The sequence below is a fragment of the Alternaria novae-zelandiae genome (assembly GCF_023758075.1).
Source record: "Alternaria novae-zelandiae strain BMP 2774 chromosome Unknown scaffold_10, whole genome shotgun sequence".
Taxonomy (NCBI): domain Eukaryota; kingdom Fungi; phylum Ascomycota; class Dothideomycetes; order Pleosporales; family Pleosporaceae; genus Alternaria; species Alternaria novae-zelandiae.
The window spans coordinates 247,050-270,514 of NW_026056970.1; the positions used below are offsets into that span (position 1 = coordinate 247,050).

General features: G+C 52.6%; 5 protein-coding genes across 5 annotated transcripts; 3 read left to right on the top strand and 2 right to left on the bottom strand.

Annotated features, from left to right (window-relative positions):
* Window positions 1-319: 319 nt before the first annotated feature.
* On the bottom strand, window positions 320-4,870 carry J4E88_005445 (uncharacterized protein; the record flags this gene model as incomplete). The annotated part of the gene is given in 6 exon segments (XM_049399081.1): window positions 320-597; window positions 616-3,861; window positions 4,356-4,393; window positions 4,461-4,628; window positions 4,686-4,765; window positions 4,838-4,870. The coding sequence occupies 6 exon segments, from the start codon at window positions 4,868-4,870 to the stop codon at window positions 320-322; spliced, it is 3,843 nt and encodes a 1,280-aa protein (XP_049254872.1).
* A 2,410-nt stretch (window positions 4,871-7,280) lies between these two features.
* J4E88_005446 (uncharacterized protein) lies at window positions 7,281-7,849 on the top strand (the record flags this gene model as incomplete). The annotated part of the gene is made up of 2 exons (XM_049399082.1): window positions 7,281-7,463; window positions 7,514-7,849. 2 exons carry the CDS (start codon window positions 7,281-7,283, stop codon window positions 7,847-7,849), a joined length of 519 nt encoding a protein of 172 aa, XP_049254873.1.
* A 4,905-nt stretch (window positions 7,850-12,754) lies between these two features.
* Window positions 12,755-14,427, bottom strand: J4E88_005447 (uncharacterized protein; the record flags this gene model as incomplete). Its single annotated transcript, XM_049399083.1, has 2 exons — window positions 12,755-14,179; window positions 14,242-14,427. 2 exons carry the CDS (start codon window positions 14,425-14,427, stop codon window positions 12,755-12,757), a joined length of 1,611 nt encoding a protein of 536 aa, XP_049254874.1.
* An 878-nt stretch (window positions 14,428-15,305) lies between these two features.
* On the top strand, window positions 15,306-16,763 carry J4E88_005448 (uncharacterized protein; the record flags this gene model as incomplete). The annotated part of the gene is made up of 1 exon (XM_049399084.1): window positions 15,306-16,763. One exon carries the CDS (start codon window positions 15,306-15,308, stop codon window positions 16,761-16,763), a length of 1,458 nt encoding a protein of 485 aa, XP_049254875.1.
* A 636-nt stretch (window positions 16,764-17,399) lies between these two features.
* J4E88_005449 (uncharacterized protein) lies at window positions 17,400-22,512 on the top strand (the record flags this gene model as incomplete). The annotated part of the gene is made up of 6 exons (XM_049399085.1): window positions 17,400-17,459; window positions 17,502-17,906; window positions 17,965-18,326; window positions 18,373-18,539; window positions 18,857-22,041; window positions 22,090-22,512. 6 exons carry the CDS (start codon window positions 17,400-17,402, stop codon window positions 22,510-22,512), a joined length of 4,602 nt encoding a protein of 1,533 aa, XP_049254876.1.
* Window positions 22,513-23,465: the final 953 nt, after the last annotated feature.

A 23,465-nucleotide genomic window follows, 5' to 3' on the forward strand; every position in this document is an offset into this window, starting at 1 on the left:
TGCGGCAATACTTAGTTGCTATTGATTTTTTGACGCTGAAGTTTTTCGCATTTTTGCGCTTTTGAGTTTCGGGAGTTTTGCGCATGTGGGAGGAATCTGGGGAAGAGATGATGTAATGTGGTAGTCGGATCGGGGCTCCGCCACGCTATCGGATGAGGTAAGCGCACTGGCACAGGCGGATCGTGAGATCTGTCTCACTGGCCTAGCCCTACCTAGGTAGTGTAGGCTGACAGAATTCATGCCCTCTGACCGTATCTTCAAGATTAGCTCGAGTGATTTTGCACGTCTGCCTCAGTGTCAATACCCTACTCTCGTATTGCTACTTGGCTTTCCCCGCTCTACCTCTTCCCCGTCCACTCCCTCTGCCTTTGCCACTCCCGCGTCCTCGTGTCGCAGCCGTCTTCTTCCTTGGCGAGTTCCGCTCAGTCATATCCGTCATATCCGTCTCACCATCGCTTCCTTCGGCAAAGAAGTGGCTCTTGACTTGTGCGTCACTTTTCCTGGCTGCCTTACGCCTCGGCGCTGAACGCGTAGATGGCGGTGGTGTTGGTGGGTCGGAAGGAGCGCCAGAGGGTGTGTCGTTGTCAGACCCTGATTCTATGAACGTAGACTTACGTTTTCGCGTGGACGCTGTCAGGGCTTTGGCTCCGCGACCACGTGGACGTCCACGACCACGAGCTGAAGATGTGGTGGTCGACTTGCGACGAGTGGACTTTGGTTGAGGCACATCCTCTTCGTCTTCTTCGTCGCTGTATTCGTCTTCTGGAGGTTCAGGTGCGTCCATATCCTCGTCCGCATCTTCGTCAGGACGCTCGCTAGATTCGCTGGGCGGCTGCTGAAGCGCCTGCGTGAGGGAGATCGGTGTGCGATACGTACTTTCCGCCATAGGCGCGCGTGACATGTCTTTCTTTTCGCCGTGTTCAATGGTTAGATCCCCGTGCTCAGGGTCGTCTTGACTTGCTGGTGAGAAACCACCAGCCATGTCATCGTCGTGATGTGTACTCTGGTGCGTCCGTTCAGGTACGAAGCCACCGCCAGAATCAGCGCCATCGCCGCGCATGAAACCGCCCTCGAAATCGGTATGGTTCTGAAACACTTCCCATTGCGATTTCTTTTCCCCACCATCTTCTTCGGGTGACACCACCTTTTCCTTCGCTGGCAATTCGACATCCTCACCGTACTCTTCTCGCATTCTTTCCACGATTCTCAGTCCACTCGCAAACTTTCTCCAAAGTCCCAATAGGAACTTCTCCCTCTTTTCTCTCTCTTTCCGCTGTTTTTCTGCCTCTTCAACTTCCCAAGCATCAATGAGCATATCCTCGTGCTCCTGTGCAATCACAACACCGGTTATTACAGGCACAGCGCGTTGCTTTCCAAACTCGAACCCGGTACACGCTTCCGCGTGGTCTATGTTAAGTTTGCGACATATGCGCGCCGTACCCCTGAGTGGAACGTGAACAGCGCCTTTCGGCACCATCGTGGGCACATAAACGTCAATGTTTCCGTATGAGTTACGCGGGATTTTGCCGTCAACAATAGGATCAGGAATGATCCAGTCCGTCTGCGCTTTAGAGAAGAGACCTTGTTTCACTTTCTCACCTTCAAGACGTTCCTGCTCTTCCATTTCGCGTTTACGTGTTACCGTAACAGCCCGCCTGGGTACGAGCTTGAGGGGCTGTTCACCCTCACGTACCTCTCGGCCTTCTTTGTGCCAGGATTCTTGGGTCTTACAGTTTACAACGTCCTTTCGCAGATATACCGGCTCGGTTTTCTCGTTGCCGCTTGTGCCGAAGGTGAAATGTCGAACGATCTTGGCGCCGGGTATGAGTGCCTCCTCGCGACGCAGGTGGCGCTCGAGCACGTATTCAGTGGAGGTCTTATAGCCCTGTAGCGTCTCCTTTCCGCCTTCGTGCATTTCCTTCTTCTTTTCTGGTTCTACCAAGACAAGATCACCTTCATCTTCAACTTCATCCCATGGCTGACGCTTGTCGTGAGGTCGTGCATAGGGGCGCATTTGCGACTTCACCCAGTCCCACTCTTCCCACCGTTTGACCTTGCCGCGTTTGTTGTGTATGGGTATCTTCTCAATAGGCATGCGGACACCCCTTGTCCGACCAGGCCACTTGGGTACATATCTTACAGTGACATCCTTTGCTGTGCCGTCAGACGAGAAAGCGATGAAGTAGGCCGATACCTGCCTCGCCCTGTCGGCCGTTCCACCGCGAGCGTAGAACTCAGAGAACTTGTCTAAAGACGCCGCACTCGCGATTATTGCCTTGGGAAGCGGCGAAACTGCTATAGGTGTATGGGTGAGATGAGAAATGGCCTCTGTCCAGTAGGTCAGAAATGGCAGTTCATCGCGGACGTTGCGTGACTTTGGCTTTTTCTTAACAGGCCGCTCATCTTCGGATCCCGAAGAGATAGATATGACACTGCTCAGATCGCTGCTATCATCCGGGTCAACTTCGGCCATTTTGCCACCCTTATTCGTAGCGGCGGGAGGTTTTGCTTTGCCATTTGTGGTTGTTGATTTCGAAGGCGTGTTATTGTCGGCAGGTTTTGCATCCTTCAGTTTTTCCAGATTCCTAGGCGTTCCTTCTTCGCTCTGATTCCAGCCATAACCAATTGGCTGTAGACTGACTACCATGCGGGCCTCGATGCCGAGCCCTCGTACTAAAGCGGTGAACAATTGCTCTCCCAAGTCCCTGCTCCCCTCACATTTACGAGCTCTGTCGCGAAATGCTTCTAAGTTCTCCACTCGCTCGCCAAAAGTATCGGGATGATCGGGGTCCTCCCTCCAGGTATTGATCTCGGCTTCTAGCGTCGATGGCGAGAGGTAGCCGCGTTTGCGTAGGCTCGGAGTTGTGATTTGGAACTTGGACTTCCAATAAGCAGAGAGATACTTGAGGAGGCGAAGCAGAGGATCCCCAGCTGACATGTTTGGGGCTTTCGGCTCGAGTGGTTCAGATGTCGCGTTCCAATCGCGACCCTTCTTGGCGCCTTTGGCATCGCCCTTGCCCTTGCCCTTGCTTACGGGAGCTTTCTTCTTGTCTTCGCGAGCAGATGATCGCTTGTGCGGGCTTTCGTACACTTTGACGCCGTTCTTTCCGCTGTTCTTCCATGTACCCTTCTTGTCTTTCGTCACCTGCTTGGGTGGAGGACTCGGCGCCCTCTGCACAACGACAAGACTAGGGCCGTCTGTGATTCCGGCGTTATCCCAGTACCTCTCCAGTTCGCGCCAGCAGCCGGCCGACATGCCTTCCACTAGTATCTTCTGCACTTCCTTGTCTTGTATCCAAGCGTTTCTTATGAGATTGTGGTACATCAGGCACTGTACGTGCATACAATGTGTGACATTTCGTATTTGCCGCTGTATCTTGGATGCGCCCTTTTGTCCTTCCGATTTCGAGTCGAAGGCGGTCTTTGGCGCGGCGGACAGGGTGAGGGCGATGTCGCCAGTGATGACGGGTGCAGGACCGTGGTCTGGTTTATTGTTATTCTGCGCACCAAGCGCATCTTCCCAATCGTCGGCTTCGCTCTCGTCGCTATCACCACCAGCTGTCGCCCTTCCCTTGCCTTTGCCCTTGCTTGCGCCGTTCAGCGGAACATCTTCGAAATCATCTTCGCTGCTCTCCGGTTCTGACAACTCGCTGTCATCATCTTCTTGTTCCAACAGGGCTTTGGTCTGGGCCAGCGTGAGCTTGGCCTTTGGCGGTGCGTCGAGGGTTTCGAAGACAGACTCTTTGCCTTTGCGCGTGGGTGCAGTAGCTTTGCGAGCGCGCGCACGCTTCGGTGGCGGTTCTGTTTGCGGTGAGGCGGATCGCGAGCGCTTTCGGGAGAGGATGGGCGGCATTCTGATGCCTAGTTGTCGTTAACGCGATCGTGACATGGGGACAGGCGTGGTGCGACTTGTTTGTGAAGGTTGAGGCTAGATGGCTGGAATGATGACGCACTTTCCCCTGTTGGAATTCCGATCTGGCGGGACGATCTCGTGCAAGGACCCACAGTCGCGTGGCGCCTTTTCGCGCGGTCACGAGCGTCTCACGTCACATCAGGCACATTGTCCAAAGTCCCTGCATTGACATTCTACTACTCCAGCCCCGAGCCAATTTATCCTGTGCATCATAATTGCTTATTTGCTAGCCCCAATCAAGACCGGTCTAGCCTACGAGTCTCGTGGAAGCCAATAACTCTTCTCAGACCTTCTTCCAAAGTATCTCTATCCATTGAGAAAAGAAAGCGGAAATTGCCTGGCTTTTCATCATGATATGCGTGGCCGGCCGACATCTCTACGCCGTGATCATACAGTGCCTGTCTCAATTCATCTTCACTCCGCCACGTCGCGCTCCGTAAACACGCCGAGAGATCGATCCAGAGGAAAAACCCAGCGTTACTAGGTCACATGGTCCTGTCAGTGACTCCTGCCATGCAACAGCTCGAAAACGCTGGGGTGTACTTACGCTTGCTTGTAATAGCGAATTCCAGCTTTGTCAAGTCCCTTGGTGACAAGCTCTTGGTGTTCACCCAGCACCCTTGCACTCTCGGCTAGAAATTGGTTGTGCCATTCGTCGTCCTCAAGTATAGTAGTGGCTATAGCGTCTGTCACTGGTGATGCGCCGTGGAAACGTCTGCCAAGTAGACGTATTAGCCTTCTTAGCTGTACATGGGTGCTCAAGCAGACCTACGCTAGAGATTGCACAGCTTGACCGAGTTCTTCGTTTCGGGTGACCAGACATCCTAGTCTCAGACCAGCAGCGGCGAAGTCCTATCAACGCATCAGTTACAACAACCATTTTTCGCACAAAAGTGGTCTGACCTTCGACATCCCGTACATTACATGGACAAGCTTATCATCAATGATGCCGGCCATGTCTACAGAGAGTACTGATGTAAAGCCTGGATGAGACTCATCCGTTCGATACACTGACTGAGCATAGATTTCATCGCTGATGAGATGTATCTTATGCTTTGAACAAAATCGTAGTATGGCCTCGAGAGCTTTGTGAGTATAGCACTGCCCTGGAAAGATGAGTCAGTTCGACAACCTTTACGAGGGTACATGGTACGCGCCAAGAGGATTGTGCGGGTTGGAAATGACAAGTGCCTTCACGTCAATTCCGTTTCGGCCCGCTTCTTCAAGGGCGCGCTCGTAACATTCGACCGCTCCGGTAATGAACTGATCCACGCCATGGAATGGGGTGTAAACCAACTTGCAGCTGTTCCAAGTTCAGTGGCTGCTGAACGCAGTTATTGACACGTCGAGACTCACTTCGACATGCTTCGCATATCTGGGTTGAAAGAGCCATATATCGGCATGCCAAGGAGCAAACCTTCATTCTCTCCATCGGTCAGACATAATGACAACATGTCGTTCAATGCCGTCACACCACTGACAAAGGATATTTCATCCATCGCCACAGCTGATGCGGGCAAGAAGCGCTTGTTGATGAAGGTAGCCATTGCTTGTCGTAAGCGTTGAGAGCCGAACGGGCCGTCATGATAGGTCAATGTGTCGAGTTCAAACGAAGGAACGCACTACACGATATGTTAAGTGAGACCCTTTTGCTCAAGTGGAAAGACCAACCTTGGTCGTCACGTAATCGAGCACTTTTCTGCGCATGAGAAACTATTCGGTGCATTAGCTCTGATACTCAAAGTATTCCAGCAATGCTGTTCGACTCTTGCTTACGTTCTCCGCATTCCTAAACGACACAAGACCTGTTGGATGTTTGGTTTTGTCGTAAGGGAGGCCACGATCTTTCGTGTAGCTTGCAGCCAGATCTAAAGCCGCATAATTGCGGCCACGTACAGAAAGCATATTCTTGTAAGGGTGAGTCTCAGGTTTCTAGGCAGCTGATTGCGAGAGGCGTCGGTTCATGAAGCAATGGCGCATCTGAAGCTCTGATTCGCAATGCGGGGCAGCGGTCGCATGCATGCCAGCTCTACCTGTGAGCTACTCAACAAGGTACCTACCAAAGTGGTCAAGTGCATGATAGGCTGTGAGTCATATAAAAGGCGCAGCAGGCGGGCATGGTAGCACCGAGTTACAATAGGATGCCCTTTGGACGAGCCTTGCTTACGGACATTGTCTCGACTGCTGCCTGAGAGGCCGCCCCTCTTGAACATCGTGGAACGCCTCAACGAACGATTGGACATGAGATGTGCGCGAAGCATGCAGTATCCGCTGCCAGTTTCCAAAAGGGATAAACGCCAGATGAGACTCATCAACCTGCGATATGAATAGTACCAACACCGGCTGCAGTGGTTGCCTTGTTGCGTTGACGACGTGTGGCGTGTTGTGCTGAGGGCTGACTTGGGAGGTGTCGCGCCGTTATATATCGAGTGCGCATCCTCAGTCTCATGGAATCCATCTGAACCTTCTTGAGATGTTGTTCCATTTAGTGATGATATTCAACGTCTTTCATAATTACGAGGGCGCACTTGGTTGCCGCCTGCCTCTACGAGAGCCACTAAGCGACAAGACCAACAAGAAGATACTAGCACTTGTCGAGCTAGAAGAAACGAAACGATGCGTGAAAGGAGGTGGAAGATGCGGTGAACATACATCGGGCAAGAGCTGTGAGTTTCGCGCGTTCCAAGGTTCCCGCGCGATGACGCACGTGCACGTGACGGAACTCGACGGAAGGTCTGCGGTCAACCTCAGCTCGAGGTGTCTGTTGCTATTGATTCACAGCGCTAAATTCTGGATAAATCGACAGATAGTCACATGTCTTGCGTTCGACAACGTTTCGATAAGTTGCACAGCACCAAAGTCACGAGTGTAGGGAGTTGAGCCGGGCACAACCCCTCACCAAGTCTCAAAATGGTATGGCGCAGGTACCCCGTCGGATTGATCGCTGCACGGCGCCGTCGCTCGTCCCTTCGTCACAACCACATTTGCACGTCGCATCGCATCAAGAGTGCACTTTCGTCGCTGCTAACCCCACAACCTGACCAAATCGCCGCGAAAGACGCAGCGAAACCGCCAGAATGCTGCTCGACACCTACATCATCAACATAGCCACACCTGCCCGTGACCTGTGGCTCCTCAGGCAGCCGGCCTCCCTCCCCAGTCCTCTGCCCTTAGCATGCATCGGCTGCGATTGACCTTACGCCCTCTTCTCTACTTTTTTCTCACCTGCGTTGCTACTCTTCACCATAGTGTACCAGCTTTGTTACAGTCTGATTTTGCATACTGTTGACGCTCTCACACTCTAGTTCCGTCATTCTCGTCGGTCCCACATCTTCCTGTCCTTAGGCATCCAGATACACACCGGAGCATGTACCCGCTGCTGCTCTTCACAGTAATTATTACTGTCCTCTCCGGTTCGGTGGAAGCGTCAAACCCGTTTGCAGACCTCATCGTGTCTGACACTCCCATGGACGGAACCTACTCCGGCATCGACGGCGTGCTGTGCCAGCTTTGCTGCCTGCCCTTGTGCCAATGCATTCACGCGCACATGGTAGGATCACAAATCGCTTCCTCATAGAGCCTGCTAACAGTTTCATTCAGAACCAATATGGCGCAGCGAGCCCTCTCTACGTAGACCCCAGTGTCTTGCACATGCCACCGCTCGGCTTCGATCGGACGCAACCAGACCTAGCACCGATATATAACTACGTCAACGGGGGACAGCCCTTGCTCAGAGAGCACGTTCAGGTCATGGATGCGAACGAGACCATGGTGCAGCCAGCCACTGTGCAAGCGCATGTTGAAGATACCTATAACCCTGGTGATCGCTTAGCGACACCAGGCAGTCGGAAGCGACAAGCACCTCGCCCGGGTGGTTTCCATTGCGATAAGGATGGCTGCAGTAAGACTTTTAACCGTCAATGCGATTTGAAGTAAGTCCTACTACTGGATCAAGCGTACTCGATTGTCGGCTTACCGTTACAGTCGCCATCAGAAGAAACATTCGACCGATAAGCCTCACGTGTGCTCGAAATGTCCCATGAGCTTCGACTATCCGAAAGATTTGCGGAGGCACCTACCACAACATAACGACTCTTCTTTGGCAACAGACAAATACCTCTGCCCACATCCCGGCTGCGGTAACCTTGACGGCTTTTCTCGCAGGGACAACCTCCTGCGACACCAACGAAGGCAGCATCCTGCACGTTAGGTGTTGCATCGCTACATGAGTCCTCATAATCATTCATTCTTATTCCATATCTATTGTATCACCACAAAACTGAGTTTAAAGGGGTACTGGCGTTTGTATACATATTTCCTTGGCTGTTGGCAATACCCTTTCCCTGATTTCATAGCAAGCGCTGCTCATGACTCCTGTGGCCACGCGCTTTACTTCATCATCACTCAAACGTTACGTGTTTCTTTTCCTGTTTAACACAAAAATGGTGGTATATACGGATATCTTGATAGTATTTGTTACTTGATCAGTCTCTTCCTCGCAGTGGGAATGGAAGCTGGTACACTACAGTCGACGTCGACACTACAATAGGCATCTGTTTCATATCCTAGTCGCTTGGCATGTTTGCTTGATATCTTGTATCCCCGTGACTTGTTTGAGAGGTTCAAGTTTCTGAAGGTCAAGAAGATGACGATGTGCTACTCTACCCCCAAAACTTTAAGATACTTGGTGAACTGACCAAAGCCCAAGCTTAAATCCACGAGATATTGCCCGGAGTTTGTGGGTCTGGATACTTCTCTGCAGCACTGCGCCACTAGGTATCTTGTGCGCCCGATCTATCCGGAAACTCAATCTGCTTCAACAAGTCTTGTGCCGCCGTTCGAACGCCGTCTTGGCTTACAAAGTGCATGTCCGGCAACACTTCCCACTTCGCGCCCCACACTAGGAAAGAAGGGAGCGGATATTCGATCTTGATCCACTCCACTTCCTCTCCTCCCGTTACTAAACATCCACGAACCCGCACTGGCGCGAGCTCGCCTTCGCCCGGCGACCACGAATGATGGATAGGAAACAGCGCATGGAGGTTGTATCCGCCCGTTCCCGTCGGATTGCCTGCGCGAACTAAATTCAGTGTACGCAAGAACCCTACCGCGTCGCGAAAGATACCAAGCTGCTCGTTCTCGGGCGAGAACATAGAGGGCGTGATAGGTGGGCCGCGCTGGCAGAAAATCGCGGTGATGTAGTTACGGAGAGGCGACCCAGCTGGTGTATTTTCATAAACCCATCGGACCGTGTCTAGACGACAAATAAAGTACTTCGGTTGCATCAGCGCCATACCCAACCTCAACACCGTATTTTGAGTCCTCCAGATTCCGAGTTCGCCGGCCAATATCTAAGACGTGGGTGTGACAAGTCAGTGAATGTCTCATATCCCGTTTGTACATGAACATATCTTACCCACAGTTTCATCAGGTCCAGCAATTTGGTGTCAGCTTTGTAGTCAGGGGGTTGGCGCTCGTATAGCCATTTGAAGAGGGTTCGGAAGGTATCAGGTTCGGCGTTGGGGAGATGGATGTCGCTTAGTATGATGCGGGGGAGGCCGTTGGGCATGGTGAATAAAGGGGAGACTTTTGAGAGGAGCGAGTGGTGTACGTCAAATCGCGTTGGGTTGGTCGTGGGGCCGACAACGAAGGTTATGGGTACGCCGACGCCTTGGTAGGCCGTATATGGGGAGGTCAGGGCCATTTTTTGAACAAGAAGGATAAGTAGTACTTTTCAAATGGTCGTTCTCGCGTCGTGTAGTAGTCAGATATATTTGAATACTCTGAATGGCTGCTCATGGTTGATCGAAGAGCTCTTTGCGAACGGGATAAGTGGATTGATACGATTTGGGATAAGGCAACAGCTGAACTGGATAGATAGTGAAAGATTGCCTCAGAACGTGATCGCAATCTACGCACGAAGCTTCCGCGCACGGTCATACTCAATCCAAATCCTTTGTTGCTTTCACGAAAGCGTGTTACGCGATAACAAAGATCTCGTCCGGTCCAAGTCGAGCGGCTTCTTGCTCATGCGGCTTCATAAGATGAGGAATAAATGCAACACCGCAGAACTCAGCAGGGCCTTCTCCATGGATCGCGCCGGTTTCATGCTCGGGTTCTGGCCATCGTAGTATATGAAGGGGGCGTTCGCCGAAGAAGACACAGACTTTGTCACCGGGCTTGCATCCCGGCGTGGCGATACCGAAGCGGCCACCGGTGGTACTGAAAAAAGAATGACCAGCAAGATCATACAATCTTATCACCCAGCGCTTGGCCCGCAATTGCCGCTCAGCTGAAAGAGCACTAAAAGGTTCGAAATCTCCATCTCTGAATAAATCCCATCCGTCCTTGTAAGCAATCGCCGCTTCTGTAGCGATCCTCGTATCTAAGAGTAGAGTCATCAGGTACTCTGGGGGTATACTGTCGCTGTTCTCTTCTGCATTGCGAGCCGTTCGATGAGCCAGATGGAGGCTGCGGATATAAACATCTACATTTGCGGCATGCACAGGATTGCTCAAACGGCCCACTGAGTAGTCCCCCTTGCTGTGTAAGTATTCGTAAGTTCCTCGTAGCTCTTGATTTTTCACGACCTCTGATATCGTATCCAAAACATGACCACGGCAGTGCAAGTTACTATCCTCCTCCCCAACGGAGACAAATTTGCGGGACACATACGGGATCGCTAGCTTCTCCGGGGCACTAGAGTATTGCGCTTGATCTCCTTCGTCTGTGTCCTCCCGTAGAAGTACTCTATTTGGCTGTCTGCTTATAGAAGCAACCCAACGACCCACTATCACAAACTCGCATGCTGGAACTCCCTCCATGACTGGACACCAAGACGGAGATGATTGTGGCCTCCCTTCAATTGTAGGTGGTATCTTCAGCAAACACAGCGTTTGTTCTGCGACTATGATCGTGCTGGCAAATCGCATGTGCGTTTTCCAAAAGTTAACCCGAGCCTGGTGGCTGTAATCGACTACTGATTCCAGTTCAGATCTGAGGTGATCGCTCAATAGTCCGGTGATTGCCCAGGCTCTATCCACAGGCTCTTTTACATGTCGGTCGCGTAGCGCATCGAGAAGGAAGGGGATATTGTAGATACCAACCGCTCCGTTTGACAAAACGTCGTCGCGTTGAATCCCCATTTTGTGGAACCTTTCGGTGGATGCTCCAAAATTGACACGGAGTTTTAAATGCTGCAGACAGTAGGGTATATATGCTGTTGTGGTGAAAAAGCCTTGATCAACGAATTCAAGGACTTCATCGAATTTAAGCCACAGAGGTCCAAGCAGCATAATCGGTTGTTCTGCAAGCACCGCTTCTTGGAAGGTCCACAGACGATCAAACCACTCGTGCGTGCAAACTTGCGCCATGCCATGCCAGAAATGCTCATCCTTGACGAATAGATCTTGTCTATGAACCCAAGGCTCGATGGTCTGATTGACAATTGAATTCCACTCCTTCACCTTTTCCAATGCGCTGGAAAAGCAGAGCATAAACTTCTCACTCTGCGGTGTGGGAAGGCCCATCCACATGACAACGAACGCAGCGAGCGAATAGACTCGGTGCATCAAAGGTATCTGTATTTTCTTCTCTTCTGAGTCTTGCTGATTGATGCATACAGAGTCAAGCCAATACGAGCGGTTCGGGTCGAGGTATTGAAGCATCTGGAAAACAGTGGGAGTGACCGCGAGGTTGACGCCATTGCAGGGAACGTTGATAGAAGCCACTGCTGTTCCCCACACATATGAGACTGCGTCATATTCAAAATCGTCTTGAAGATTGTGTGGCGCAACGCTCAAATGCAAGCCATCGGTGCCGCGATGGATGGAGAGGAGTCGAATTTCGTCGGGCTGAAGAAGCCGTTCGCCATAAGGTGTTGTAACACTTGCGCTATCGGACGCCTCACCGGGTTCCGTCAACGCGCACTGTTCGAAATCCGCTTGTAGACTGTCAAGCGCCATTCAGAAGTCGACGTTCGTCGCTGCGCAATGTTTTGTAAGCTTCCAGGACGATGGTGGATGAACTGCGGGGGCGCTCCGCTCCAAGAGCCCCACCACTGCTGACAACGTGAAGGATGGGGGCCAAATGTGCCTCCCTTGCAACATGAAGTCATGACACAGTTAGCAGGATTCCAGCACCAGCTCTAGATTGGCCATTCCTGTCCACCATCGCAGTCATGAGAGAACACAGGGATCATGCGCCGATTGTGTGAAGTATTATTGCGTGCATAAAGTCGTGGGGATGCACTGCCTGCGAAGTCCGGACCGATAAACCAAATTCCAGTTGACTGCAGAAGGCCTGCACCGGAGGTTTAGTTGATACAAACAAGGTCTTGTTGTCTAGTGTGTTTTCTAGTTATGCGGTAGCTAGGAGGGATTCGCTATTTCCTACGTTAACGCAGGACGAGACAAAGTGGCGTGTACATCTCCAGGGCGTAGAATGCAAGTAGGAAACAACCCGAGAGAGGCGGTTGTAGTCTATAGAGGTAAGTTTCAAATCACAAGGTCTATTACACCTAGGGAATGTGTACATTAGGATGTAGATGCAAGTAGAGAACAGCTTGTGACACAAGGTTGTAGTCATAGGTCTACTACGTGCGTTATTCTGTTAGACTACATTATTGTGTTATTAGCAATCGCGGTTTTAGCCTTATGTGCCTTCTTTACGCTTAAACAGGTGTAAACAGATTGAAAGAACGTGTGGACACCGCGCAGTCACGTCCTGCAATTCTCGCCCAGCGCATTCGTCAAATGAAAGTGCTGCCCAAGACAGCACAATATATTGCAGTGATCTTGTCACATATCTTCATTCTATAATTCTTTCTTACGAGCGTAGACATCATGGCCAATTCTTATTTGGCGGCCCCTGCAGCTTGAAGTAACCCGGCTGCAGCTTCTGGAAAACCTCAGTAGGATCGTACTTGCGCGCGATAGCCCTCAGCTTGTTTGCACTCTCCCCATAACTATCAACCACATTCTGGAACTGGCTGGCGTAGTTCATATAGATGTAGTCGTTGACCATATTCCTGCGCTTCGCCTCGGCCTCCATCTTCCTGACGATGTTGGCGTTCGCCTTCAACACGCGCTCGTCGTCCTCCTTCTTATCCCAGCGGCTGCTCAAGTTTATGAGCAGGATCGGACCGTCGGAAGGCGAAAGGCCCAGCGCATTCCCGCCCTTCTTCTGCATTTGCGTGAGCTGTGCGACAGTGATGACCTGGAAGGTGTTTGCAGGTAGGATACCGGCCACATCTCGGATCTTCTCGAACTCTTCAAAGGTGGCGTCGAACATGAACTCTACCATCCCGTAGTCTAGTTTGGATGAAGCAGTCCAGAATGAGTCTCGATAGCCTTTGGGGTTGCTGTCGTTCAGCATTTGCGTGAAGTTGGCCAGGGTGTTCAATTGTAAGGTGTCCTGGAAGGCAGGGACTGCGCGGTACTCGTCGAAGACTGGAGCGTCAAGAACAGGGTCAGAGTACTCCAGCTCGGCAACGGCGATCTTTGTGTTCGAAGCGGCATCCAGGAAGATGGCTAAGAACTGAGCAGCTTTTGCATCGGCCTTTTTGTTCGACCCCAAGTTCACGAAGGCATCGATGGCAGCAGGGAAGCTTTCCTCAAAGAACCTTCTCTGTCCGCCAAGCATCAACGGGCCGTGAGCGAAGGTTTCGAGGTTGAACGTCGTGACGATGCCGACATTGTTGCCGCCACCTCTCAATGCCCAGTACAGGTCTGGGTAGGACTTCGGACTAGCTTGTACGATACGACCCGAAGCGGTAACGACCTCGAAAGACGCAACATTATCGCATGCCCAGCCGTATTCGTTAGAAAAGAACGAGATACCGCCTCCTGTTGTAAGACCTCCGATGCCGATAGCAGAGACGCGGCCGCCTATCACCGCGAGATTATCCTTGGCAAGAGTCGAATAGATCTCGTACCAGAGGCTACCGGGTCCAATCGCAGCAACCTTCTTGTCTTTCGACAGGGTGATATCCTTCATGCGCTCGAAGATGACAGTGATGCCACCATCATTGCTCGATGCTCCAGTGAATGCTGCATGCCCTCCACTTCGTACTGCAAAAGGGCATTGCGTGAGACGCGACAGCAGAACGAGAGTAGACACATCGCGTGCTTCTTCGGGTTTGAAGACGCAATACGGTTGTGCTTCGCGCTGTTGCTGTGACCAGAAGTAGTTCACAGCCACGCCATAGCCTGTCTCTTCTTGAGTCTCGATCTTCGCATCACCAAAGATGCGCTTAAGAGAGCTGCACTAAAGTCGTGGTTAGCACCATACCTGCAAAGGGATAATGAGTGAAGGCAGGTGAGACTTACAGCAACCGAACATGAGCCTGAGCTGGTTCGCTTGGATAGCTCGGCTGGGTCAGGAATATCGGAGACGTTCACACCATTGTCCAATAATGCAGCAGTAATGTCAAAGTCGGGTGACTCGAATGCCTGTTGTGCAAGTAGTACGCTTGGGAAGAAGCCCAGGAGAACAAATTGACTAAATCGCATCATGGCTGGATGTTAAGTGCCCAAGAAACAGGTGCGACAAACAACAACCCCAAAGCACGACTCGGGGGCACTTTCTTATAACATCCTGGATTCCTTTGCCACGAGTGAAGAACGCATGAGCCCGCCAGTCTGGTGCTGCCGGGCGTGATCCCGGGCAGTGGCGAGCTGTGAGGCAAGGTGGGGACCTTCCTAGCAACACCATGGCTTGTCTAGATAGAAAGTTCGTAGCTGGTCAAGATTTAGTCAAGATGCCAGTCGAGTAATGTACGATGGTACCTAGGTTGTGGCGGCCACTACATGAGTAGTTTCCAAGACCAGCACGATGGGGATCTGGGGCTATCCTCAATTGGGCCTAAGCCGTCTCTCCAAGTACGCGTGCGCCCGCCACGATTGTGAACTGCAACTCAGATCGCCTATAACGTCTCGTGGAAGCTAAAACACTTGCTGCATCTACATAATAATTCGCGTCAGTAGACATTTCTTCAGCTGCTGTTAGTTCTCATGGCGTCTTGACGCAGCGGAAAAACGTAGCCGTCGTTGCATGTGCAAACAAATCCGATCGGTGAACTTCATGCAATAAGTGGTTTGGATATAGTTCAATAGCTGTAACAGTATTTTCGCTTACGCGAGATTCGTGGGTTTGCATTCCGTGTTGAGGATGAGGGCGAAGAGGTTGTCGTTCCTGGGCTGATGAGGGGAGCGGCTCCGAAGGCCGGACCAGGAAAGCGGAGTGAGGCGCGTGGGTCAACACTAAGCTTGAACTAGCAACGGCAGCCCCACTGCTCGCCTTCGCTTTCTTATCGCCTTTTGAAGTTTACCGTCTCGCTACCTATGCTTTTTGCGAAGCTCTTGTCACCATAATCGACTAAGTGATAGCGGCAATGGCTGGCGCCGTGGACCCCCCATGGCCTCGCTCCTTCCGTCTGAAGCCAAAGCCCAATGGCTCGCGGGTACTGTTCAGCCACGATTGTTTCCAGGGTCCGCAAGGTCTACCCCCTGAGGTTCTTTACAGCGACAACTTGACCAAATCCGAACAATTGGCGCGCGACTTTCTCGATGAGGCTGTCGTGGGCTTTGACATGGAATGGGTTTGGCCAGAGACAGAAGTTCTCAAGGGAAGAGTTGCGCTCATCCAGGTTGCGAGCGAGAGCAAAATAGCCTTGTTTCACATCGGACGTCATGACGGAGATGCAGCCGATCAGCTCATTGCGCCGTCGTTGCGCACGCTCATCGAGAGCCCCACTGTACTGAAGACTGGCCAATCTATCATGGGAGATTTCTACCGACTCAACAAGTACTTCCAACTACAACCGAAGGGCGCGATCGAGCTGAGCTATTTCCAAGTGTTGGTCAATCCGGGCAGGCCAAACTTTAATTCTTTTTATTATCCAGGAGGTCTCAGAGGTCTGGTCGAGAAGTACTTCCCGGGATACACGTTGAAGAAAACTGAGCACATGCACAAAGATTGGCTGGCGCCGCTTGAAACAAACCAAGAGCTTATACAGTACGCCGTTGCAGATGCATATGCAGGACTTATGATCTACCATCGGCTGAATGCGTTGCGACTGAACATGCAGCCTTGTCCGCCCCTACCAGCACGGGTAGAAGAAACTAGGGCTTACAAAGAACACACTTCGGGTGTTTTTCCTGAGCCCAAGCCAATTTACTTGCAGTCCATCCACCCGCATGGCTCAAGTCGACAAGCTAGTTGGTTCTTTTCGATGGAGGAAGATGATGAGGTGTCGACGGAACTTGATACTGATTCGAGAGCGTTGTACGATCGGCTGGTAGAGCTTCGTCAGAAGATAGCGAATGAGGAGGAGATACACCCTGGACAGCTCACTACTGACTGTACACTTCGACATATTGCCTCAACCCGGATTGCGACAACGGACGAGTGCATAAAGCTACGCGGGATCTTTCCGCAGCTTCGTAAAATATTAGCCAGAGAGTATGCTAAAGTGGTAAATGCTTTCCAAGAGGAGATCCAAAGTGCAGCGGCAAACCAGCAGCCTGAACATGGATCTCCAAAGATTGGTGAAGATGCCAAAGGCACCGTCTCAGATCCTCCCCAAATGCCAGCGGAAGAGACCGGCCAGGCACATACTGGACTTTCATTCTCCATGGCAGAAACTGGAATCGCCACGGACGGGCATACCGGCAGCGATACCGAGTCTGAGAGCGATGCCGACGAAACGACTGAGGTCTTAGCAATTTATCCCTCAGCTGGTGTTGAACAAGATCAAGACACCGACAACCATAAGGATGATGCACCGTTGAAGCGAAAGCGTTCAACGAGCCCACAAACCGGCCGGCAACCTCCCGCGAAGAGCTCGTAGACGCCTTGCCGTGGACAACTATACATCCGATGACGCAGTGGTATGGCTTTGGTCACTTGGAGACTACGTATCTACTCCATACGAGGAAGCAATTGAACGTCAACCTCTTAGAAGTCTGTAATGCCTTGAGGGGTTGATCAGCTAGGGTTCAGTATCAGTGTAGACTGCTGCGCATCTGTTCGGCTTTCCCTTGCACGAGGTGCATCGAGGGCTTGACCAGAACATGACCGGATTTGAGTAGAGAGGGGCTTGTATACATGCGGGAGCGGGCCCAGGTCGTGTCAGAAAGTCAGCTTGTACGAGGGAAGGTAAAGTAAGGGACGCCCCGCAGCTTACGGCCGAAGCAACGCAGATTAGGGACCAACGGAGAGTGACTCTTGGCGCATGTATACTCATGGAATGACGGCTAGTTCTGCTTACTCGCGTTGGCTGGACTGAGTAGGTGCAGTTGTCAAAAGAGTGTACGAGGCTGCCTGCTTGGCTCTCGCATTAGGCGTGCCTACCTAATGCAGGGCGTAAGCTGTGTATTGTACAAACCCCGCGCCCGTCCACAGCTCTTCTTCAAGTTCTCAAAACAAGCTTCTGATCTTATTTACCTTACCTTCAAGTGCAAATTGTCTCCGAACCCAGTTAAAGATGCCGATCGACTCATCAACATGGAAGGGTTACAGCAAGATGGACGCCGAATTGGAAGCTGTGCGAGCCATCAGCAAGTCCATACACGCACTTCGCTAACAGAGTAAGCTGCTACCCAATCTACCACCGAGCAAGTCTTTCGAAGACTACTCATCGGCTGTCGAATTGCGTCAGTCTTTCAATGAGCAAATCGCTCAGCTGATCGCAGCTGGTATTGTGACTTTCCCAGACTGGACCGGGTACCACAAATCCGAAATTCAGATCCCCACGCGCGATGGCGCATCGCTGCGTTCGCTCGTGTACCATCCAGAGGGCAAAGAGGCAGGGCCATTGTATGTATACTTCCACGGCGGAGGATGGAGTTTTGGGATGCCGGAGTATGGCGAGGGCATGGCGGAAGTATTGGTAAAAGAGTTGGGCTTTACGGTCGTAAGCGTTGGGTATAGGTATGGGCCTGAACACGTCTTCCCTACTGCCGCGCATGATGCTATCGATGCGGTCAAATGGGTGAGTACATGCACAGTTGTTTATTCCAATTCCAAGAGACTGACTTACACATCTTCAGTGTGGCGAAAATGCAGCGTCGTTGGGCGCCAACCCTTCTAAAGGCTTCATCGCGGGAGGAACGTCAGCTGGAGGTAATCTGGCAGCTGTAGCAGCTCATCAAGTTGTTGACGACAACTTGTCTCCGAAGTTGACTGGAGTCGTTCTCCTGTCTGCCCCGTTATGTCATCGCGCAGCCATGCCAGAAGAGTACAAGCCACACATATCCAGCTGGGAGGACCACAAAGACGGCCTTGTGCTGAGCCGACAAGCCATTGAATGGTTTTATGGCAACTACAAACCGGACCCTATGTCACCGTTGATGAGTCCGTTGATCTGGAAGACCCATAAAGGCCAACCCGCTACGTATCTACAGGTTATGGGGTGGGTGCGATATGTCGTAGATGCTGAACAGTGCTGACGGGCGTAGGACTGATCCACTTCGTGATGAGGCGCTTGTGTACGAAAGTCTACTCCAAGATGCCGGCACACCAACCAAAGTGAAGGTATACACTGGGCTACCGCATGGCGCACCCGACTTCTTTCCCATGCACAGCGCTGCGAAGAAGGCATTGGTGGATCTGAAGGAAGGTGTGAGTTGGATCATGCAGCAGAGCTCGGGTTGATATACGGCGAAGGATGTGTGCTAGAACATGGTAGATGCTAGACAATTAATCGATGAGGTTTGCGTCTAATGGCTAGATCTCACGTGATGATAGCACATGTGAAGAGACAGCCTACTGACCGTTGCTGCCCTAGGGGCTCGCTTAGGGGCGGGACCCTGCTTGGACGCAGGTGGCCTGCACGCGTTATGGCTCCGTCATAGCGCGCCTTTCTTCTTTCACCCCAAGACACACGATACGGGACATCGTACGCCCGCACACACGACGGGCGACGTCCTGCACCGCAGGCAGAGAGCGCCAAGATGTCGAACCATCCGCGGTCAAGCCCCGCCGCCGCGAGGCCTGGCACTCCACGCGGGGCGCGACAAACAAACAGCGACGCGAACCTCCTTTCACACCCGCTCAAACGCCTGTCCCTGCACTCGGCCTCCAACACCCCGCTACCGCAGTCCCCCGCCTTGAACTCGCCCAGAAGTTCCGCTGACCTGCGCCGGACGCCCTCGACGCCCAACTTCAAAGCCAATGCCATCCAGCGCAGTCCCAGTGTAGCCAGTTTCCGCTCCTCTACGCCCACCCTGGGCAGGAAGACCTCGACCTCTTCCCTCCGCGGCGATCCTCCTCGACCGGGCACTCCCCGAAGTTCCGCTTCCCGCCGGTCGTCGTTCAATCCCAATATGCAGGCGCCCATGCCCAAGAGCCCGCTGGGCCCCACACATGTAGAAGAGAAGCCACAACTGCGCGCATGTGATGTCGCCGAGGAGTACTTCAAGAAGGAGCTGGCCCGACATGAGGGCATGGCAGGCGCAGTCAATGCTGGTACTGTCGTCATCGTGCACGACCAATGCTACGGCCATCGCTTCTCACGGCCCAAGACATCCAAGAGCCACCTCAGCTTGATCATGGAGCGACCCGAGAGAATACTGGCGAGCGTCTTGGGAATATCGGCAGCCTACGTACGGCTCGGCGAGCGCCACGCTGAGGGAGACAACCCGCCTCATCCACACCATAACCCACCCGAACGCGTACCTTTCAAGATTCGCAAGACTTCGCGCGCTGTCGACATCACTTCGCAGGTCGTCACAAACGTACACGGAACCAAGTGGATGGGCGAACTCAAGACACTGTGCGACAATGCGGAGAGGAAGCTCGCATCAACTGGGAAGGAGCTGGCCAGGGACGCTCCTGTAGTTCAAGGACAAGCGCCCAAGCAGCAACTCCACGCCGGTGACCTCTATCTCTGTCCCGAATCGCTCAACGCTTTTCAGGGTGCTCTGGGAGGTGTCTTGGACGCCGTGGACGCTGTCTTCCAGGGAACAAGTCTAGGCGGTGGTCCTTCTAGAGCTTTCGTCTGCATCCGTCCGCCTGGCCACCACTGCTCTGACGACTTTCCCTCGGGTTTTTGCTGGCTGAATAACGTTCACGTTGGTATTGAACACGCTATGATGACATATGGGCTCACTCACGCAGCCATCATTGACTTTGATCTACATCACGGAGACGGCTCGCAGGCCATAACATGGGCGCGCAATAAAAAGGTCCAGAACATGCCCAAGAACACCCCCAACTGGAAGAAGACCTCGATCGGCTACTTCAGCTTACACGACATCAACTCATACCCATGTGAGGACGGCGACGATGATAAAGTCCAGGCGGCTAGTCTCTGTATCGACAACGCTCATGGTCAGTCAATCTGGAACGTCCATCTGCAATCATGGAAGACACCTGAGCAATTTTGGGAAATTTACGAGGAAAAGTACTTGGTATTACTTGAGAAGACGCGTCAATATCTCAAACACCACACCAACCGCTTACGGTCCACGCCAAACCAGCCCGCCCCAAAGGCAGCCATCTTCCTATCTGCTGGTTTCGATGCGAGTGAGTGGGAGACTGCCGGAATGCAACGCCATAGCGTCAACGTGCCTACTGAATTCTACGCTCGTTTCACTCGGGACGTAGTCCGGTTGGCTGAAGAAGAGGGCACATCTGTGGAAGGGCGTGTCATCTCAGTCTTGGAAGGCGGCTACAGCGATCGAGCGCTCACTAGTGGTGTGTTCAGTCATTTGAGCGGCCTCGTGGATGGCCAAGTCTTGAAGGCCTCAGAACCATCAACGGGCCTCTCTCACTCTATGCGCAACAGACTTAGTGGAATCAGCATACAGGACGAAGACGTTCCCATGCAGTCTGTCGAAGCAGAGCTCACGCCCGTCAGCTACGATCCCCTATGGTGGCATGCGGATCGTTTGTCCGAATTGGACGGCCTCGTTCCGCCTCCGCCTGTACATGTCTCGAAGACGACACGCACTGACCGTCTGGCCCATTTTTCTTCGCCCACCCAGTCCTACGTAGCCAAAGTCGTGGATCCAACCAAGATCAATCGTAGCCTTTCCGCCAAGTACGCCTCAAATCCATTGAGAGCGCCCACCCCACCACCACCGGAGGTTGACTGGGCTACTGCCGCCCATGCTCTGCGTACTTTGCTTGTACCATCAGATCGCCAAACTCGTAGCCACCGACCAGAAGATTTGGCCGAGGTGAAAGCCAAAAAGGAGAAGCCTGCTGCGTCTGCTGCGGCCCCAGCCCGCACAGATACATCAGGGCGACAACTGCGTGGTCGTAAAGCCGCTCCCTCCTACGCTGAGCCTGGTTCGGACGACGAAAAGACATCTCGTGTAGAATCACGGGCGAGTAGGCGGCAGACCATAGCCGACTTTGCACCAGCCAGCTCAGAAGCTCCAGCTCCAGCAAGCTCTGCTTCTCGTCGCATGAGTATTGCTTCGAGCGTCTCTTCCATCGGCGACAACAGGGGTGTTAGTCGTGCGCCAAGTGTAGCAGCAAGCCGGAGAAGTGTTGCGCCTTCTGTAGCTCCAGCCAACGGAGTTGCGATGAAGAAGGCACGGGGCTCAACAACGACGGCAGCTGCAGCATCTCGTGCGCCTCCACGTCCAGCCGTTGCGAGAATGCCTTCGACCCAATCTGTCAAGCCCAGTGCCCCTAAAGACAAGGAGAATGACGGCATGGACGCACTTACTTCAGGCTTAAAGCGGGTTACGTTGAAGATGCCCTCAAAAGAGGAATATGATGCACGCGAGAGGGAGAAGGCTGAGAAGTTGAAGGCTGCCGAAGCACCGAAGAGAACCACTACCCGAAAGCCACCGGCTGCTCGCGCTCCTCCGACAAAGCCATCTACTAAAGCCGCGACGACCGCCAAAAGGGGTCCTGGTCGCCCAGCAAAGAGTTCCAAACCTGCATCTCCAGTCCCCGAGGCGCCGCAAATGCAGGTTGCTGCTGCTGCACCGCTCGAGCAGCCTCAGCCGGTACAGATGGATTCGTCTACTGTCTTGCCACAGCAGGAAATACAAGCTTCCATGGAACAACCTCCAATTGATCGTCGAATCTCTGGCGGAATTGTGCAACCGCCCACTGAGTTGCATGACATGGCTATAACACCCGAGCAAATCCGTGAACAGCTACCTATGGTAAGTTCTGACTACGTAATGCACATGAGACATATGCTAACTTCGCAGCCATCTTTCGTCACTGTAACAGAGCCGCTCAAGGATGTTTCACCACCTTCCCGCGCCGACACGCCTCCTCCTCCACCCCCATCGAATCTTTCCGAGTTCGTCAACTACACCGCGCAGAATTTTGGCGGAAACTCGGAGTTCGTAACTCCGCACGATGCATCGGATCCTCAGGCCTCGGCAACTTTGCAGTGGGTTGCCAATACACATGCTGAGGATACAAGCATGCCTGGAGTTCCACTCATGTCACCGCCAAGCAAGAGGGCTGATCTGCCTGTCTTCACATCAAACGGCGCGATACCATTCGCATCAAACTCGAACGGAGCCATGAACGCACACTCTAGGCCAGAGGATGCAGGTGCCGCATTGAAGAAAGAGGAAAATGGAAGGGATATCTGGGCCATACCCGATACGCCAGCTCGTTAGAGTACTTCAGCACTACAGCCCCTCCACTCGATTTTGTTCTACTTTCATTCTTTGATCACGCGTAACGCGATGCAATACCGCGGTTGCGTTAATCAGTGGTTATTGCCGGCTTACGCAAGGCAGACTATACCTGACGTTTCCTAGCTTGGTGTTTATTGGTGGAGTTGATTTCACTTTAGCGAATCGGCGCGTGAGCCGTGACTATTTGGAGTTGTCTTTGTAGAATTTCTGTGGGGCAGATCGTCGATTGTAGCTCTACCTAGAATATGCGCATGTAGAAGATAGATACCCCCGGAGGCAAGTATGCGAAGGATGTAATTCGAAGTTTCTCATACTACACTTGTCTTTCAATTGTGTTCAATGGCTACGTGCACCATCTAAACACCTCTCAATGTATCACAGCTGAACCAACCCCGCGGGAGTGAAGTTCCAACACCACCCAAAGTACCAATACACCCCTCCCAAGATTGCCACAACCCCCAGGGTAGGAAACCCTGCCTAAGCGCCCGTCCGAATCCCGTACTCAGCGCCGGTGTAACTGCAGCCCCCGCAGGCGGCCGCCCAAGTACATGGTGTAGCATGTCAACATCGGTGTGGGCAGGCGCGGGAACCAATGATTAGCGTGCATTCCGTATCATGGGACAAGGTTTCGGTGCGGGGCAGCCAACGCGCGACATGCGCATCATGCACGTCCAAGGGTCTTAGCTTACGGGGCGTGACGTACTTCTGGGTCGCGTCCTTGATTGCGACGGCTAGTTGGTTGCCTGGGAGGAGTGTGTGTAGGAGGATGAAACGTACACGGGGATGGGGGCAGCTGGAAGATGGGGGGCGAGTACTGTACTTATGGTGGCTGATCCGACGGAAAGGTTGATACGCTTCTCCTTCGCTCCTGCCTGTACACCTTTTGACAGGACGCTTGGACGTGGTTTGTTTGCTGGGTCCCGGTACTTGAT